Raw genomic sequence first — 21,297 nt, 5'->3', positions numbered from 1 at the left:
GCTAGGGAGAGTACCAATTTAGGAGCACGGTCTCAAGCATGGCTTGAATGAAGCCTCTGGATCTAGGTTGTGCTGGGCTGGCCATGTAGATACACCTTATGTCACTCACCTGTCCCATGATCTTACAGTTTTTGGTGTCCATTGTAGTGCTTATTCTGGTTTTCTAGTGGCCTGAGATGCAGTGTTTGGTGCACTGAGTTTCTTCTGCAGGACTTGGAGAAAGCACCTATTTTTGCATCAGTAAACTGGATGTGGTGAAAATAAACATGCACCTCCTCCCAAACGGTTCCCTTTCTTTCCTTGGTGTATCTATAGTTTATTTCAAATCTTTGTGACAAACAGGACAAGATAGCCTTAAATGACTATTAAAAGCCTCAAAATGCCTGGCATTTCAGTAGCCTGCTCTGTTACACTCACTTTATGTACACTTATAAGCAGCTCCATATGTGTGTGCTATAGCATAAGTAACTCGACGTTCTATAGAAACAGTCAATGTAATGGAGTAAGCTGTTGAAAGAAAAGCTGTTTCTTTACTTTTATCCTACAGCTAGTGCAATTTTGTGAATTTTTTTCAGGGCTGCACTGAGTGCCATTTCCTTTTTACTGATTGCAGGAAGCCCATATAATGGTAATGCTGTGAATCTGTATTCTTTCTAAAAGTGAAGTACTGTGAAAAGGAAATTCTTACACTGATTTACAGGAATTTTTTTATTCCTGAGGTGCTTTGTCTGTGTTGTAAACCAGAAATTGCCAAAGATAAAGGTCCAAAATTTAATTGTTTTAAACCCACAATGCAGCAACAACGAATTATAACAGGTAGTGATTAACTTGTTCTAATATAAAAATGGCAGCTATTTCACCACTACTGCTTTTATTAAGTGTTTTATTATGGCTTTCACATACAAAGCATATACTTGGTCAACGTGCAATTGACCAGAATCAGTGATAAGAGTCATCCTAATAAATCTAAATGACATTGGATGTTGAAATAATTCAGTCATGAAGAAGCTATACTAATGTATAGTGGTTTTCCCCATCTCATCCTTTCCAGTCTAAATCTTTTTTATCACTTTCAATAGTTCTTTGCTGGTGACAAGTTTATCTCTAGGTATGTGGCACCATGGGCAATACAGTTGAAGTATTGCCTGTTGGAGTAGTCAAGAAACAAATGACTGACAGATTTCCTACACTATAATTAATTACTACTTATAAATGTGGTGAATATTGCAAACTAAAATATTTTTATTTTTAAAGAATGAAAAATAACTATAAGCTTTACTTAAAGACACAGGTTAATATAAATTTAATTTTAATTATTTTGCCCTCTTTCCTGCTAACCTCTTGTTAATTTCAGTGATAATTTTTTGGGGGACAAGCAGATGCAGAGCAGGATTTGGCCTATCCTGAGCCATAAAATTTATTCCTGTTCAGAAAAGCAGTCTTTTTTTCTCTGATGCATACTTGCAACCATTCTGGTCTCTTGACTCTTGCTTTCTGACATAGAGTTTCTGTGGCTATTTGTGTCCTGTCCTGCTACAGTCTTAAATGGGAGCAGAACAGAAAGAGGAAGCTATAGCCTTATTTTTTGTGAATATCTTTTACTTTTGTGTCTTCTTTGTAATTTATATCTCTCTTATGCCCAGGGCTAATGTGACAAGGTCAAGTAGTATTAAGTTTTCAGTAATGTCCTTTGTCTTTCTGGTTTGAATTTTCTTAGGAAAAAAATTAACAAAGAATGTCAGTAAAGGGAAGGCTATAGAATGACGGGAAAATGTTTTAACTCTCATAATGCCAATGGCAGGCAAGGATGCTCCAGTAGACAATTTCTAATTCACAACAGCATATACTGATGAAGATCCAGAGTACTCACTCACTATAAATAAAAAACTACTGCATTGTCTTTTGTCCCTTGTGCTAAGTGCAACATTTATTTTCCTGATATTTCAGAATATGTCCATCTATAATCTGAATCATGGATTTTCAGTCTTTGAAGCCATACTGTTAGCCACTAGTATCTAAGATAATATTTGTTACAAATATTAAATATATTTCTATACTATTGTCTGGTCATGAGAACCTAAAATGCTGGTATTTGTAGTACTATGTATAGATCTACGTATAAGGCTTAATGCTTTTTAGAGTTAACACTTCACATTTGTTTGATTCCATGGAAAACTGGCAGGGTGGTAATAGAACTAAATAGGACTAGAACCAGGACAACTTACAATGTGGTTTGAGAAAGAAATGGAAGTGCAGTGACTCATACTCAATTGGCTTTGCATCTTTCTCTGAATTTACTATTAAAATGTTATGTTGTCATATAGAAATACTTGTTAACTGAATGTGGAAACTATTTTTTTTTCTGTTTTGCATATGGTCAAATTTTCAATAAGATTAAAGAATCCAAGACTAGCATTTGGTCCAGAATTTGTGTACCAGAGTTAAATCCAGATCTGTCTTTCAGTTGTAATGCCTGTGCTGGAAGCACAGCATGCATAGTCACACATTTCAGCAACAAATAAGCATTTTTAGCTCTGACCAATAGTAAGTTTGCGGAGTGAATAGGTTTCAGTTTTTTGTATGGTCATGTTTCTGACCATAAGAATTCTGGTTTCTAGCTATCAAAGGCACTATAACCCTCACAAAATACTGTTTTCCATGAAAATTAGCAGTCACAAAGTGACCACACATGTTGCCATTGGTGTTACCGTTCTTTCATTATGCTTAGACCTTTTCTTCTTACAGGGATGAAACAAGTTACCTAAATGTGTATTTTTTTAAAAAATATGTAGTTGATCTAGTATGTGTTTATGTATAAACATTCTAGCTTTAGTTGAAGACTGGGGGTCTTTTTGCATCTTGATTTTAGTTTTTACTTCACTTTTTCATGTTTAACATAAAACAAAATAAACTTTTAATCTGAAATGTAATAGTGGAAATAGCCTGGCAGCTGACCAAACCACTCAACATCCATATTTAGTTGCACCAATGCAAGTTTGTAAGTAAAAAAACTTGAATAACATTGGTTGCTAATATTTTAAAAGTACTGATAATACACATCTTACAGTCCAAAATCCTTTGTACAGATGAATGTCAACTCAGTTTCCTTACATTTACTCTTCAGTACTACAAAGAAGAATTTTGTCATGGCTTTACAACTGCTTTGCTGCTTTATTGTAGAAGAAAAGCTGTGACATGCAGGAAGAGCAGTTCCATAACTGACTGTATAATGGACACCTATTTGACATTGTCTTACAGCACTAGTAAGACAGAGGAAGCACTAAAAATATATTACAGGACAGTGCAGCCTTGACCTGTTAAGAAATACAACTCCGACAACAATTATGTTAGTTTTAGGATCTAGGAAGTAATGTGCTGAGCAGAGAAGAGAAACAAACTAACCAGAAGTTTGAGCAATGAGAAAGGAAGGAAGAGAAAAGAGGAAAATCAAATTTTATTTCTTCTACAGAATCAGGGCCTTCTGTTAGTATCATTCTAGTTATGGTGGCTAAAGAAAAGCCAATTAAGTTGTGTAAATTTTACAAGACTTGAGATCCTCAGCACTAAATGCAAGAAACAGAATGAAATATTTACCAGATAAAACAAAACATTAATGAGTAACTAAGCTACTGAGAAGACTAAGAAATGCTTTAGAGTTAAAATTTCAGTAATTAGTTCTAGCACCTTGGATAGCTAAATGAGTATTTTCTTGTATAAATAAGTAAATTGTCATAACTGTAGAAGATTCTGTTTATGAGCTGCTGCTTTATTTAACTGAAAAAAAACCTTCTTCTGTTTTGTTCTTAGTTTAACTGAGCTTGTGCCTTTAAATTCATTTGTATCTTTGGAAAAGTTGGATATCAAAAATAACTGCTTGTCCGGTAAGAACAATCAAGAACTCTTAATTAAATTATAAACTTCTTTGACTTTGATTGTTCCCATTTATTTGAGACATTCATACAGAAAGCATATAAATATTTTCCAAACATGGATGTTGTAGATATTAATTATAACTGTACTTATAGTTAGCAGAATTGCATGTGGTATTTAATGATTTTGTTACATTTTACTTTCATGTAAGATTTTATGAGAAATAATATGGTTCTGAATTCAAATTTATATTTATTTTTCTTTCCTACTACAATACAGATCTTAAAGGTGTCATTACATGTTTAAGTGGCTGTCATAAATTAAGGGAGTTGTCACTCAGTGAAAATCCTCTTCTCCGAGAAAGGAACTGGAGGTAAGAAAATAAATTAATTCTCTAAATTAATCATCAAAATCAGACAAAACCTTGGTGTACACACATCTTGCTCATCAATCAGCCAAAACCTAGGTGTACATACATTTGTTAAATAGTAGCAATGAGGCAACTGTGAACACTACCACAAATTGGAAGGAATTATATGGAGAAAAAAAAAAAAAAGTAAAATTTGATTCTGTGATCTTTATTTTCTAAGAATTCCAGTTTGTAGTTTTGTTCAAACAAAAATCTTGATGTTTGACCTATCACTTGGAACCTTAATAAGAAGCAGTTTGTGCTAAAACTCGACGGTGGTGTCTCTGTGCTGTTTGACTGTTATCCTAAATGAGTATTTTTCTTAACGACAATTTGTTTAGGCAAATGCAGAAATTATAAAGATGATACAGGCATTCTTTGTGCTGCTTATTTGTAACTACTTCTCTGTGCATTGATCACAATATCTTATTTTTCAGCACATATTGTGGTTGTTCCTCTTTACTGACAAGTTTATCACCTTTGGTAACTTCAGCTTTCTGACTGAGGTTTTGTCTGACCTTTATTACCCTATTTTACATTTCTTTAAAACTTTTACACAAAGACGTGACTATCTGCTCAACCTTTTTCTCCTGCTCTTTCATCTGCACAGTTTAAAACCTTTATTTTTTCTCTGTTTCTGGTCTTACACTTTCTTATTTGCCCTTCTCAGAACCATCAGTTTCTGACAGTCTATCACATACCTTCTTAGAGTGTTTCTCTTTCTGCTTTGCTGCCTTTTTTCCTTTTTTCTTATTTACTCCTTTCCATCAGTACATGCATTCACTGCTTAACAGTTTTGCTGCTTTGACAGTTCACACTGCAGATAGCTAAAGAAAGGGTTGTTCCTATAACAAATGTATCAGGGAATCCATCTTTTAAGGAAAAAAATCTTAGAAGAAACAGTAGGAATGAATGGTTGATTTTTCCTTAATAATTAAAGTTTGGACTTTTTTCTTGTTCTGAGAATTCCTTATCTTTACACCAAAAATTAATAGTTCCTATGATTATGAAAGAGATGTAAAAATAATGCTTTTTTTTTTTTTGCCATCTAGTGATGTATAACACTGAAATAACAAACTGAAATAAAATTAAAGAACTGGTCCTAGAGACTATTATCTGTGTACATATAAAAACTGGATAGGGTAGAAAGTGAACTTGACATATGAAATGAGATGCAGTCACCAGGATCCCTGAAATTAGTAGTTGTGATAGGATTGAATTTGTAAGCCATATGAATAAAATTGTTTATGGATAGGGTGTGGTTTTATTCTTGTATTTTAGTAGAAGTCTCCTTTTTTTCTTGAGAATTCTGTGGTCTGAAACACCATTCATGGGCCAAAGTCATCAAGACTTAAGCTATCTGAGAGAATTGTTCAGCAAAAATACAGTAGTGCTGTTAATTTAATGTGAGGTATTCTTTCGTTTTCCTTAGAGTTAATGCTTTCTAGTCTACAGGCCTTCAAGAGCAGAATGACAAGTTGGAAAGGCAATTTTGGTTTTTTAGGTGATGTTCCAGAATACATGTGTTGAAATGGTAGACATGTGCAAAGAAACATTTTATTGATAACAATTTAAATCATTACCAATTCCTTCAGCTAAGGAAATGAAGTATTTACCTAGGAAAGTGTTAACGTAATAAAATGTCTGAGGAAATTAAATGAGACACAACAGTTGGACTTTGATTTTGGATGTAATTAAAACAGGTGACAGATTTTTATGTTAGAAAAAAATGATTATTTTTTTTAAGCTTGCCATTTTGAAACAGTTTTCAAGCCATATCTATCAAAAGTCCTCATTTCAGGGGGGTTTGACTGAAAGACTTTTAAAGGTCCCTTCCAACCCAAACTATTCTATGGTTCTTTGATTCTATGATGATTCTATGATATAAGGATGACCTTGACATTTACTTTGCTGTTCATTTCTGTAACAATCAAAAGAATTTTGAATAATGACCAAAATTGTTCCTTCTGTAATTTCAGGTCATTTAAAGGTTGGGCTTTACACTGCAATGTTACACAAGAATGTGTTTAGATAAATTGTGTTCACATTTGATGTATTAGATTGCTTAGTATAACAACAGCAAAATTAGGCTTATGTGTGTTTTGGAGTATGTGTTGTATCAAGAGAAAAACAAACAAAAACAAAACCACCCTTACATGTATATCTTCCATTAGGAGATTTTTGCACAAATTTCTGATTAGTATTCCAGTGGAAAAAACTATTTGAAAGTTTAGTTGCAAATGTTTGCGTAGTTTAAAGATAACTATACAAATATATTGTTGCTTGATTTGTTTTTTTTTAATTAACATTCTGTTTACACTCCCATGGTTCCTGCATGTAATTTTGTGAATAAAATTCAGTGACTGTGACGATATTTTAAATTCCCATTTGCATAGTTTTAATTCCCACTATTTTACAGAACTAACTGTTATTTTATTTGTAACCTGGAGGGGAAAAGCTTTCTGAATTCCAATTTAACTATAAGATCTGACACTTTAGATTGCTTGACCCAATAGAGCTTTTATGATTAGACAAGAGATTCATTTGTCTAAAGGATTTAAAGTATGGGATACTATAAAATATGGATTTGCTGAATAGAGCATTGACCATAACTTCAGGCAATATGTTCCAGTGAACTTTACATAACCCCTTGATACCAACAAAGGAATTAGTTGTAAAATTTCCCAATCAGTTTTGTACTTTCATGTCCAGCCAGCGATAACACCAACAGAAGTGAAGTAGTAAGAAATTTCTTTTTAAAAATTAAACCCTGGGATCAGTCTGAGCACTCCTAGGGGAATGTGTTTCAATGCTGTAGTGATTAATAGGGCCTCTTAAGTGACAGAATATTCACCAGGAAGTTTTCACTAAATGAAATATTGACTCAGCCCTTCACCAGGAGAAACCCAGCTGGAAAAACTAGAGTTGAGATCCCATAGCTCAAAGACACAATACCTCCAGCATCAATCAACTTTGATATGGCACTTTTGTAATGTATCACTATGCAACATCAGCTTTAGTAATTCCTCTCTATGTGTTCATGGACTGTCTATCTAAACCCATCAGTTTATTCCAAATGTATTATCAGGCAGTATTATCCTTACGGTAACGAGGAGTAAAGAAGAAAAGTTTTATATTTACAAAAAAACCTAATATTCTATTCTATTGAGCCACATTTTGGAATATTCTGACTCACCAATAGAAACTTTCCCTGATTTTAAACTTAGTGTATATAGTCTGAGCTGAGTAATAGTTCTTCACCTTCACGTGGAATACTTGGGAAGTTATAAACTTTTGAAAATGGTATTATCTTTTTCAACAGTAAAAGAATTTCCAGCCTCCAGTATTTTCACGTGTGTTACTTAAAACTAACTTAGTGGAAATATTGAGCGTTGATGTATTGATTTAAATAATTTTGCAGTCTTGAAACTTTTAAAAAGTTTGGTCTGGTGTAAGAAATATGTGAGCTGCAGTACTAGGTTATATTTCACAGTAACCTAAAAGAGAGAGCATTGATGATACTTTTTAAAATTAGTAGATAGTTTCTCATACATTTTTTTTCTTACATCAGTGGCCCTGACTGTCCGTTTCATGGCAAGTAAGTGTCATCTCTACTCTGGTCCGTTTCACTGATCCAAGTTCAGTATTTCAAAGATGGATTTTTCCTGTCAGTCATGCTGAATATCATATTGCTTTATGTTGTGTATACAAATGGTAAAGGCAGTAAGACTGACAGTGTTTAGAATTCTCTGCAGTTTTTAAATGTAAACCTCTCAATGTGTCTACAAAATGAGTGCTGTATCTTAATCCTATGACTTAGTTGGCTCTGTTGCCTACTAATCAAATACATTGCAGGTACCTATGCATAAGTGTGTCAAATTTTCCTGTTGTTGTTTAAGTTGATAAAATGCTAGCTCTAGTGATTCAGAATGTTGTCATTGACCTCCCTGGGGTCAATATTTCAGCGGTGGTCTTTGTACCAAAAAAAAAAATTAAGAAATCTTGCTAAGAAAATTATTTTTCATATCAGTTTTGTGGTTTATTAAGAATAAAGTTTTATTTAATAACATATTAAGTAAGAACAAATATATGTGTATACTTAGAGAACTATCATCATGTTCTGTCTTGTTACATGATTTTATCAATAAAATGGAACTCCCATTTTATTAGTATTTGAATTTATTAGAATTCTAATTTTATTAGAATTTGAATTCCATTTAGCATTTGAATTTTCTCACAAAACTAATGATGACTTTTTCTTTTCTAAGGCCTTCACTGTGTAAGGTTCTTCCCAGTTTACAGTTTCTTGATGGTGAAAGCTTAAACTGTCATATTTTACCCACAACGGAAAGAATGAAAGAATTACAGTCAGGAACTTTTCTGGAACTTTGTCAACTTCAAATTGAAGAAAACATACTTCTGAAAAAAGAGGCCACTGAACTGGGGTACGTATTTGTGTGAATGTAAGTTGCTTTCAGATGTATGTTTTCATTTATTGTTAGTGTAGTTCTTGTTGTCTTTCTTAAGAATTTTACTTAGCTTTTTGCCTGAAAACATATTATGTTAAGAAAGAGCTTAGAATAATTGATTTCAGTGCAGAGAGTATTTCAGACAGATAGTAAAATATGTTGGCCTTGACTTTTGTTTGTTTCAGTTTGAGAAAATAGAAGGTTCAAAACCTTGAGTTAGTAGTAGTTGAATGAAATCATACACACAACATAGTACAGTGGTATGCAGGAATAGTAGCCTAAATCCTGAAAGTGGTATAATCATATTAGCATTAATTCCAGCTTCAGCTTAATCAAACCTAGTTTGGCTATTGGTGTAATATAATCTAATTTTTCCTGCATTTGCTTTTCACATCAGTATTATTCACATTCTAAGTTATTGCAAAAGCTTTGAGCTTTTTTCTCTAAAAGTAGTGGATCAGATGGCTCTGTTTACAGGTCTTTGATTCTTACTTACTTACTACCTTTATTACCGTGATTAGTTATTCAATGACTTCAGCTTAGATGCTCCCAGTGGTAATTTAACATTTATACCTGCTGTCATTGCAATATGTAAACATTTCAAGCTTCTCATGTTTTCACGCTTGGAAATATCACACGTTTTCTTCTTTCTTAGTTCCGTTTACTTTCCTAGCAGGTTCACAATATCCTTATAGTCCTTTTAATACCTAAGTTGTCTGCTGATATTTAGAGAGATAATTTCCTTGATCCTGCCAGGTACTGAACATTATCCCAGAGCAGGTGAAGCATGTGACGTTTGACAATAGTTTAGTCTGACCTCCTTGTATGCCTTGTGGATTCCAGAAAAGTACCCACATTTTTCTCAGAATCTAGCTGGTTTGCATTTACATTTAAGCTTATATATTTATGGTGTCTTCTTACTACCTAATGGGATATTACATTGATGTATTATTGGACGTTACTAAGCTACAATAAAACCTTCATAGCTCACAAAACAGATTTATTTGAAAAGAGGTTTGTATTGAGAACCAGACTGAAAGTAGTTTGGGAAAAAGTATATAGTACTGTTTTCTATGACAGATGTAATGTCTAGGTGGCTTCTGGAACTTGTATGTTTCAACATTAAACACCCAAAATATGTCTTCTCTACTTCTGTGATTTTTGGCTTCTGGTTTGCAGGTGGGAAGCTGATACTTCCTAATCTATTTACCATTTGAAATAGTGTTCCTTCCTTCCTTTTTCTTAAAAGGAAAATAGGAGAGGCAAAAAAAGGCACTCTTCCTCCATTATGGTAGAGAAAATTTTCTTATGTCTGAGATTTAGGAGCTGTTTTATTAGTATCCTTTGCAGAAAAAAAATGCCAATCTGTAATTAGGACATGACTTGTGAGAAAGCTGTAGTAGCATCTAAGGATGCAACTTTCATATATGTTTCTGCAAGACTTTAAAAAGTGGAAGGGAAAGTTTATATTCACAAAATGTTGTTGTTTAACTGCAGTCTGCATGAATCTGTTAACTATCAATAGTTACTGGCTCATGCTACTTTCTGGAGACTGAGAATTGTCTTTCTACTATCTTTGTCAAAGACCTGGAGCAGGAGATGGAGTGCTCACTTACCATTCTTGCAAATGACAGCAATTTTCAGGAAATGTTTTATATGCCTGAGGGAAGGGCTGCCATTCAGAAGGACCCAGACAAGCTGGGGAAACAAGCCCACAGGAGCCTTGTAAATTCAACAAGGACAAGTGCAAAGTTCTTTACCTGGAAAGGAGTGACCCCTTGCAACAATATGGACTGGGACTGGCTGGCTGAGAAACATCTCTGCTGAAAAAGAGCTTTGGTTATGGGTAGATGAGAAGCTGAATGTGAGCCAGCAGTGTGCCCTGGAACCAAAGAACATCCTGGGCTGTATCTACAGGCACATAGCCAGTAGGTTGAGGGAAGCTGTTATTTCCCTCTCTTCAGCCCTTATTAGCTGTCATCTAGAATACTGTGCTCAGTATTTTTGGTCATCAATACATGAAAGATGTTGATAAACTGGAACAAGTTTGGTGCTTGGCCCCTGAGATGGTCAAGGGGTTCAAGCACATGCTCAAGAAGGCAGAACCAGGCTATTTCCTGTGGTGCATGGCAGGAGGATGAGCGACAAGGACCTAAGATGAAACATGGGAGGTTCAGACTGGTGTGGTGTGTTGATCCTAGCCAGTAACTAAGCCCCCACCAGCTTCTTGCTCTTTCCTTCTTCTGCCAGTGGGATGAAGGAGAGAATGAGAAGACCAGAAGAAAGAAAAACCCATGTATCAAGACAAAGACATTTTAATAAGTGAAGGAAAGGTCGGGAGAACAAAAAGAAAACAACTGAGCAATGCAAAGCAATCACTCACCGCCTCCCACCAGCACGCTGATGCCCAATCATTCTCTGAGCAATGGCTACCTTGGAAAGACTCCCCCTCAAGTTTTATTTCTGAGCATGATGTTATAGGGCATGGAATATAATTTTGGTCAATTCTGGTTAGCTGTCCTGGCTGTGTTCCCTCCCAGTCTCCTGCCTACCCACAGCCTACTTGCTGAGTGGGACAAAAAAAGCCTTGACACTGTCCAAGCACTGTTCAGCAACAGCTAAAACATTAGTATTTTGTCAATACAGTTTCAGTCAGAAATCTAAACCATAGCACCATATGGGCAGCTATAAAGATAATTAACTTCATCCCAGCCAGTTGCAGTACACTGCACATAAGAAAAACTTTTTCCATGTCAGGACAGTGTTGCATTGCAACAGGTTGCCCAGAGAGGTTGTGCAGTCCCTGTTCTTGGAGTTTCTCAAGACCTGATTGGATAAAGCCCTGAACAACCTGGTCTGATCTCAGAGTTAACTGAGCTTTGAAGCGGAAGGTTGGACTAGAGACCTCCTGACATTCCTTCAATTGAGAATTTTTCTATGATTCTGTGTAAGCTTTGTTTGAAAGATCTTGCAGATGTTTCAGAAGAACAATAGTGGGAAGAAGAAATTATGTAAATGTCTCTTCTTTCCTGAGTGTATGGGTTGGAGCAGGGGGAGAGGAAGGGGCGTGGTTTTTTTTAGGTTTTGAGAATTCATTCACAGTCTTTTAAATTGGTAACTTTGACATGGTTGAAACATCTTGTGTCAAATTTAATCTTAAAATGAATTTCTTATGTTAAAGCCCACTATGTTTTGTTTTGACTAAAAGTACAATTTATGGATAATTTGAAAACCATTGAGAGCTGCAATTCATAAGAGGAACTCTAAACAACTTGTTTGTATATAAGCCTTAACAGCACAGCTATTATATGTATGTACTGCAATACTTTGACTGAATTAATGTGATGTTGCTAAAGAACAGGCCAACAATAGAGCAAACTTCCGTCTGCTTCACATCTTGATAAATTGTGAGCCCCTGTAGGTGCGACCTCAAGTATGTAAACTGCCAAAAGTAATCACTGCTTGCTTCCCTAATCCATGTTTCATACACCACTCCTGCCCAATTAAATTGTCTGTGTTGTTTTTGCCTGAAAATTCACTGTTCTTGCCATGCTTAAGAATTAAACATCTTTTAAAATTACATTTCACAATTCTAATAAATGCTATATGTCACAATCTTTACATGTCTTGTAGTGAGTAATCATATAAAAAATTAATACAACATCGTGGCTGCAGTAATTTGCTTTCAGTCATCAAATATGCACATGTCTGGCTAGTGAAACTTGAACTTTATAAATACTGTATATATAATACAGTGAATATGACAGGAATTGCATGAATGGTTTTGCAGGAGAGTGTATATAAACAGTGACCTCTTCAATGTAACCTGCAGTTGAACATCAGTAATGATGCTTATAGAAGTTTCCCCTGAGACAAATTAGATTTTACCTCACTATTACAAACAAAAGCTCTGTTGAAATTGAAATGTACTATTTGCATATTCCATGTATCAGAATTCACACATTCTTCTTACAAACAGTTAACCTTTCCATTAATTATCTTATGAAAATCGCGGTAGAGCTGCAAAGTGAAAAACATGACATTAAGCAAAATTTTAATTAGCATACAGTTAGGAGTAGAATAGTATTTATGATTTAGCTGCAGTGGCCAGGAGAAAACTGCTGTTGCTGGTTTGAACTGGCTTGTTTGTCTGCTGTCCTTTTTGCCTCCAAGAGGTCTCATTCTGACAAAATGAAACTCTTTGAATAACCTGGCATTCACTGCAGATGCAATTGGACTAGGAAATTCTATACAAAATTTGTCAGCTCTGTAAGCAAGCTTCTGCTGCCACCTTCAACTTTCTCAGCAGCAACATTTTGGTTGATTGAAACTCCACTGAAAGGTCTTTAAGAATGAGTAATTTGTCCTTTTCCATATCTCTTGTGTCAGCCTGTGCACAGGTCCTTAGATGTTGTAGGTGTCAGTGGGGTTTGCTCCTCCCCACCTCTACTCTTCCCTCCCTAAACACTGCATGTGGAACTGTGCAGGGTTTGGTCTAAATTTACCAAGACAACAGTGATGGATATTCTTGGTGGATTGATGTTAGGACTGAAGTTGTAGCGGTAATTAATAAATGCCTGACTGGAATTTCCAAATAGATTATAATCTTATTCTAATGTTTTTATCTTTCCTCAAAGTCCCTGGAAAATCCTAGCACAAGTTGAGAGATGTATTTTTGGTGAGAAAGCTACAGGTCACTTTCTGCTCATAGCATTTGTTTGTGAAAGTAATATCTTGGTCTTTAGGTATTAGCAGGGCCACTATTCTGGTACATTTGTACCTTGCTATGTCTTCCTCTGCTGGTTTATTATCCCTTTCTCTGACTGCAAAAGCAGTGCATCCTTTGTGGCTATGCTAAAATTTACATAAAACAAAGCTGTGGGTAGCTACTGAACATGTGAGAATGTCCTGGTCAAAGATGGAAGCCATAAAAATTTTGCTGTAATGAGACCACCATATTCATCTACATTACATTAGATAATAAGGAGTCAGGCATTACGGATAGTGGTGCTTCCATCAGGATAATCCCATTTCTTGTTTTGTCTAGATGCCAATTTGTGCTTAAAACCGTGATTGTGTCTCAACCAAGAAGAAATTCCAGAATAGTTACTGTGACCAGACCCCTTGACCTATAATGCCAAAAGAGGTCTGAAAGGCAAACAACCAATTTACATTAACTGAAAATGAAATATTGTGATATCAAAAGTCTTTATACTGTTGTATTTCTTACTTTGTCTTGTCTCTTTCCTAGTATGTGTTTTTTTCTATTAAATAAGTAAATCAATCCTGCATATTTTCCATTATAGCAGCTTCCTTCCTGTAGTTTGAATAAAGGGTCTTCAGGTGCAAGTCTCTGGCATCAAAATGCAGTCCTTTTGAGACACTGAGAAAGCTGCAGTGCATTGATAGGATAGCTCTACCCTAAGACTGTTGAATAGTTATTTTTTTCTCCAGAGCTGCCTGAAATCCCTGTTTACCTAAGTGTACCACCAAGCTAAGCTGACTGCCACCTAGCACTCAGGCCCCATCTTAATATTTGTTGTCTGTGCTTGAGAGCTTCACTTTCACAGGAGAAACACAAATGCAGTTACCAAGACACTTAATTGCTCATAATTCTCTTCAGATGTCACTACAGCTTAAAACTTAAGCTGATCTGACTGCCTAAAAGGAAAGCCACTGATACACAGAGGGCAGCCTAAGAATCCTACAAAACAGGAGTACAGTTGTGGATTGCCAGGGAATGTGTCAGCTGGGAAGATAGGGTGGATGCCCACAGCGACCAGACTGTATTTTGAAACCACTGCTTGGAAAAGCTGCTTAAAAGCATCTTCTGTGAAAAAAAAGTAGCACATGGACCCTTGTGACCATACAGTTACTGCCTGCCTGAATACTCAATTGACTTCAACCTCACCTCCCATTTCTGCTTGCCACATTCATAGGCACTGGAAGGGTGAAACAGCCACTTGAGATGCCCCTGCACCTGTAAAAGGAGAGGATGCACAAGTATCCTATTCTGTTCACTGTTATGGTGTTTTGGTTTTCTTTATTTGTGGGGGGTTTTTTGAGAATGAATGAGTATACTCAGGATATGCTTTTCATACAGAAGTTTATTTTGCTCAATATATAAAACATTCTGGGTTTTTCCACAATATTTTAATCCTCAAACAAACAAACAAAACTAAAACAAACCAGATTTTTTTTTCTTTTTTTGCCTTCTCACCATAGTGTGTTTTGTAGAACTTTGGTAATGGTCTTGTACCAAATTTGTCTCTTAAATACTTTAACTACTTTAAAGTATTTAGTTAAGTATTTAACTAATGCTTTAACTATTTCATGGTGAAGAAATTACTATTCTTACTGTGTAGTAGGAGACACCTAGAACTTACTAGATGTAAGCAAATATATGCATAGGTTTATTTTTAGGAATTGTCACTTCTGTGGAATTAACAGGAGTAGGAGTAACGTTGAGTAGTGGACAATCAAATGTACAGCTAATGCACAGTGAGTTGTGTAATTAGTCTACATGGATTTGGCTTTCAATTTTGCTATTCATACTTTGTCCAATAGCACTGAAGTTGCAGAAGGAAGAGTTGGAATCTTTTTTACTTTTGTAAGATCTGATTCTGTATGTTCGTAAAAATCTAAAAAGTTCTTAGTTGAACTTCACTAGTGGAAATAATTACATAGGCAAAGAGCCTTTTCGCACCTCATAAAAGCTTCACCTTTCAAGAATGATGAATAGGAAGGAAAATTCCCTTATACAGACTATAATCTTAAGACCTGATTTTTCCAGTCTCCCAAGAGAATTGGTCTTATTTGTACTTTTTCTCTTGGATTGCTGACCTAGAATTTACTTTGTTCTCCTTTGAAAATAGCACCAGATTACTGATCTCTGCATCTATCTGTGCTATCAAAGGAAAATGTTTTCATGATTCTGAAAGTACCTGCTACCTAATACAATGGACAAACACTGTCTAAATACAGACAGCCTTCTGAATCTGTAGCAATTAGTTCATATTTGCTCTTACTCCTCCTTGTAATTTAGACGGTGTAACACAAAGAACTAATGAGAGCCAGACTTCATAGATTCATGTTGCTTCAGTCTAGCACTGTCCCTTATATTGATAAAAATATCTATACTTAAAAGTTTCTGTTTTCCTAAATTCTCTCTAGACATTGTGGTTTGTTGGTTTGATTCTAAGTGTGGATTTTGTTGCTGTAGCTCTAATCTAAATTTTAAAATTACTGTTATTTTTATATTAGCTTTCATAGTTTCCAGACAAAATTGGATTGTTAAAGCTGTTACAGGATTTGTACAAGATTGCCTCAAATCCTCTAAAATTTTCAGCTTCGTATGCCTCTAACCACACAGAAAATTAATAGTGAAATGCATGCCCTGGTGCCTGTTTCAAACAGACTGAAACCTTTTTTATAAAAGTCATAGTAAAATGATCAATCTAGTATACAGATTTTAAATACTGCCAAAAAAAGAAAAATGCAATTCAGATTTATAAATATTGAAACTGGTTTTCAGTCAGAGTAATTACTATTCACTGTAAGAATATGGAAACATGTAGGGATACTTGAAAATACAGGGTAGTTTAGAAAAATAATAGAGGGAATATATTTTTGTAAAAAGTATTCATGCAGTCTGAAATACATTTTTAAAAAATTTTGTCTTTTTTTCAGGATTGCCTCTTCCATTGATTCTGCACAGGGACAATGCTGGTATTTTAATCAGTTGATGAAACTTAGTATTAAACATCGATATGCACATGAGTATGGTGAACTAAACATTACTGACAGAGACGGACCAGAAGCTCTGCAAAATCATTTAAAGCAAACATCCACTGGCTGCCTACAGGAAAATAACCTCTTTATCATGGGTGTGACAGAAAATAAACAGGTCTTGTTGGATCCTTCTGAAAGATGGATTACTACTGGCCATATTCAGGCCACATTAATTAACTCCTCCATACCTGTGCACCAAAAGGAAAATAAAGAAGATCAGAGAGTGAAGCAGAAGAGCACTGAATCTTGTATTAATTACAGCGAGGAGAGCAAAGGCAACAATAACTTGTCAGCCCCACTCACATTGCAACCGTCAGGGGTAGTAGCAAGTAATAAAGGAAGAGATCTTCAGCATTTTGAGAATGATACAGAAAGGTAAGACAGATGTCAGATTGCTTTCAAATAGATTATACGAATGGGCAATAAAGTGAGGATTTCTTGTTTAAAACAGAGCCACATAACTTGTAAGACTTTCAAGTTTATTAGACAATAAAGACTTATTTTAAGGTGATGCACACTGGACTTCCATATTAACAACAATCCTTTCTTGTCTTACGTCAGTTTATATATTAAAATATAGATATATATGTACCTAAAATAGTTTACAAATGCTGTATAGTAAGATAATTTGAAAGCTTTCTCATTGTCTCAACTTCTTCCTTCTTTTTTTTGCAATAAATTTATTACACCAATGACACATACAATATTAGGGATGAAAATGCTGGACAGTTTTGGGGAATTTTGGGGCAGTTTAAACTACAAACTAGTGTAAGGCTTTTTTTGCTAGACTATTCAGTAGACATTCATCTGTGTAGAGATTACAGTCAGTATCATTTAGAAGGCAAGAGGTAAAAGTTGCTTAAATCTACCGTCCTACTCCCTTGACCTTAGGCCAGTCTCCTCTGTTGTGATGACTGAAGGACTAACAGCCTGCCCTGCCCTTCATACTCCTCCAACATGCCTCAACCTGCTTCTTAAAAGCAGAGGCAGGAGTGAGAGGCCAGTTCAACTCGTTCTGTGCCCCCAAATATTCTTCCACTTGAAACAGACTGGTTTATTACCTCTTTGGAATGCATTTGCTGCTGGTTAGTATGGTTCTGGATGTACAGTCAGGGAAAACAGAAACTGAAATGTTTGCCCTAAAGGTACAAAAAATCAGTTACAATTTTATAAGAATTCAGTTTCAAAAATACATCTCTTGAGAACACTATGAAGAGCAAGCATAGAAGGTGTGCTTCATGCTGTTTAGACTTTCGGTAAATGGGCAGTCATGCTTAGTAGATACTTATGACACTAATAGTTTGTCATAAAATTTATTGTTCAGGAAGACCATAGAATTCATCATTGCCTTTCAGGAAGCTAAAAGTAAGAGTACAGTAGTCTATTATGGAAGATGAATGCTTCAGAAAAATCTTTTTGGCATAGTTCATTTAGAGTATTTAATCAATGTTTTAAAAGCATTCTGTAAGCCTGTTGTTGGACAGTTGTCTTCAATGCAGAATACAAACCATTAGAGGGGGGTTTGTTTGTTTTTCAGCTCAGCCACTGCTTTTTATAGATGCCAAGCTTATAGATAAACGATGTTTTGGGGTTGGTAGACTTCATAAACATTTTTTAGGAAAAAAAAATTCTGGCTTAACCTCTGAAGTGTGAGTTTTTTACTGAAAAGTACTCCTCTCTTTAAAGAGATGCACTGCTCAAGGAAAGAAAATATGTAAAGTTTGGGTGAAATTTAGATTTCTTCGTAAAGCCACTGTCCAATTGAAATGAGAATTTTGTGGAGAAAAAGATTCCAAGATAGTAAAGTCATAATACAGAGGTGCTATTAAACTTTTTCTCCATCAATATAAATTATTTGAACATATATTTAGAAAGCTCAATCGGTGAACAAATCTAAGTCTAGAATCAGTGCATGTTAAACAATAAACAAATCAGAAAATGATGTACACATAAAACCAGTGGTCATTACTGTTAAACTGAAGCATAAAATTAGTTTTTCCTGTCTGCTCCGTTGGAGATATTTGTCTCATGCAGTTTTCAGCATTTAACACTTTTCAGTGTTTTGGTTTTTTTTTTTTTTTTGTATATGGACAGTGGAGATAAGTGGACCCCTCCAATAATTTATTTAGTCATTATTAAACCACTTCTGCTCCCAGTCTTTCCTTTCAGGAGACTCTTCCTCTCCAGTGAATATAGTGGGAACAGAGCCCAGCGGAGATTAGTTCTGTAAGATGATTGGATTTCCAAAGATATGGGATGTGAATATCCTCCAGTGTTTCTGAACATATATGTCACATCTGGATTGTAATTTCTTTACAGTTTAATGTCAGAACCATCCATTTGTCTCAATGTATACTGCTATGTTTTATGGTTATAGTTTGGCAGCTACGATAATCCAGTTGTACTGCTGAGGCTATGTCATTCATAAAGGTATTTATTTCTCTCTGAGGCTACATACGGCAGCATCAGTGATCCAGTCCCTTTGGCGAAAGTACCATGCCAGGAGGAAAACTGACTGCAGCAAAACAGAGAATCATCAGTTTATAGAAGCTTTGAGACAGAAGCATGAAGCTGTCACACTAATCCAGGTTGGTTTATGGTATTCTCTTATTTTTCAAATTAAATAAGAAAAAACACTTACTAGTTTTGTATACTTGTCATCTTCTCTCTGTTTTTGTTTATGACTTTATTAATAGTTTCATAATTAAACAGTTTTTGTTTTATTTAATCAGCATAAGCTTGATGTTTCTGGAAGAGAGCCTTCTTTACAAAAAGTTTTATAGAAGCATAAAAATATTTTCCCTTTTCTCCAGGTATTTCCCTGAATTAGTTTTGCTTGATTTAATTCTGCATAACTGTTACATCATGTCTGATATCTACACAACTATCTTCTCTTCCCATCTCTTCTATCCTACCTATCCATCTCTTTCCTTCTCTCCTCATCTCCTAAAACCAGGATTGCTTCATCCATACTACCATTGGGAACTGAGCATGGCCTAGGCTGTCCTGTGGTAGATACCGAGCTAACAGTTAAACAGAATGGATTACTGTGTGCAAGAATTGAAGTCCATACCTTGGCTCTGTTTCATTTGCTAACCAGATATAGTATTTACCTGCCAAATTGTGGGGGTTCATGGTTTTTATAAAAAAAATGCTTTAAAAAATGAAATATGAAGCATTATATAATGAAATATCTCTGCCATTTAATCATTCAGTAATATCACGATATTTTATCTGGATGGTTGTGAAGCTCTGTAGTAAAATAACAACAATGAAATTATAAGAAAGCAGTTCTAATACATTTAATCATTTTTATAATCATCACGAATTGTGTGTGTAAAACCAGTAACATTTTCAATACTTTATGCAGTTAGACAATCATTTCCTAAAAATTAATAAGCTAAACATTAACCCAGAATATGAGATTTCCCCTTCTTATTTTAATGCCTTCATTGCAAAGCCATAAAATGGGGACAACACTACATCTTTCAGGACAGTGGAAATTTTTTGCATGGTGTTTTAAATGCTTAGGGCATTTAAAGTCACACATGACTTGAGGGAAAATTGCTGTCCTGAGTTTAGTTTTCTTAATTACATCTATGTAATTTTAATCTCTGAAGTGTTTTCCTGGATCTGATTCTACGGCTTGGCATGTGTTCCTAACACTTTTCCTCTCTTTCCAGCACTTAATTCCTAATGTGCTCCTTTTTCTTAGAGATGGTTATGCCTACTGGTAACATTTTTTTAAAATAAAGATCTTAGACAGTTAAGAAAGAGTAAATGACCTAGGTCAACAGCATGAGATGTCTCCTAGAATTGCTACTTGTAAACTATAAGACATTCAGTACAGTGTATTTTTATTCTCTGTAATTTGAAAGTTGACACTCAGCTTTTTCTTATGTAGCCTTTCCTTTCAGTTTATAATAGTCCCTGAAGGAATTGTCAAGTAATTAATTAGTTGACCCAGGTTTGTAGTTGAGGGAGTTGCAAGATTCCTTTCTGCTTACTTGTGGAGAGCCTCTTGAGTACTCTAAGCTTTAGACATATGCTGGCATTTAATTTGTCTTGTAGTTTTAAATGTCACATAAAGTTCAAAAAACAGATCATTGAGCTATTAAACCAAGGCCCAAGATGTTTTATCTTCCTAATGGGATAACATAGAGAATCTGGATTTGGGTTTGATCTATGGCTTTGTATAACATGCTTTAAATTTTTCGTTTAGGCATTTTGGAAGGGTTTTCTTTTGCGAAAGAAACTGTCCGGTGATCTTGCAGCTGTTAAAAGTGATGAAGTGGAGGATGACTATGAAGAAATAAATGTGGATGATTTCACATTTTCTGAAGTAAGCACAGTCATTAGCATAAAAACTTCATGTAAAAAATAAATGTATTCTTCTTAAGCAATTGTGTAGGTGTTGGAAATAAAGTTAATTTAAAGAACTGCTAGGACTAGATTTGATGGAAATAAAATTAATTTGAAGGACTGCTAGGGCTAGAATTGAAATGTTGGATGTCAAGAAAAAAATAAGTATTTGGTATATATAGCTCATTTAAATGTATTTGTCGTGGATTAAATGCTCCCTGCTCTTTGAGATGCTCTAGTAGTTACTGTGCTACTAATGTCACACCCACCATAGAACTCCATATATTTCTACAGTTAAAGGACAATCAAATTAGAGTAAGGAAACAGCTATTTTTGTTCTAAACTGTTTAGCTTTTTAGTATTTTAGTAACAGATTATGCTGTCAACAATATTTGA

The 21,297-nt window shown here is 35.0% G+C and overlaps 1 protein-coding gene across 1 annotated transcript in view; it reads left to right on the top strand.

The window, feature by feature from the left end:
• The window catches only part of LRRIQ1 (leucine-rich repeats and IQ motif containing 1), a gene marked incomplete at its 3' end in the record, with an annotated part of 38,687 nt that extends 17,806 nt beyond the window's left edge, over positions 1-20,881 (top strand). The window contains exons 12-17 of the mRNA XM_010074348.1: positions 3,808-3,881; positions 4,150-4,243; positions 8,548-8,724; positions 16,438-16,914; positions 18,989-19,127; positions 20,762-20,881. Of these exons, the coding sequence (XP_010072650.1) occupies positions 3,808-3,881; positions 4,150-4,243; positions 8,548-8,724; positions 16,438-16,914; positions 18,989-19,127; positions 20,762-20,881 (1,081 nt within the window). The remainder of the gene's footprint in view (positions 1-3,807; positions 3,882-4,149; positions 4,244-8,547; positions 8,725-16,437; positions 16,915-18,988; positions 19,128-20,761) is intronic.
• Between the last annotated feature and the right edge of the window lie 416 nt (positions 20,882-21,297).

The sequence above is a fragment of the Pterocles gutturalis genome, unplaced genomic scaffold (assembly GCF_000699245.1).
Source record: "Pterocles gutturalis isolate BGI_N339 unplaced genomic scaffold, ASM69924v1 scaffold17257, whole genome shotgun sequence".
NCBI classification, from domain to species: domain Eukaryota; kingdom Metazoa; phylum Chordata; class Aves; order Pterocliformes; family Pteroclidae; genus Pterocles; species Pterocles gutturalis.
This window is presented reverse-complemented; position numbering and strand designations above follow the sequence as displayed.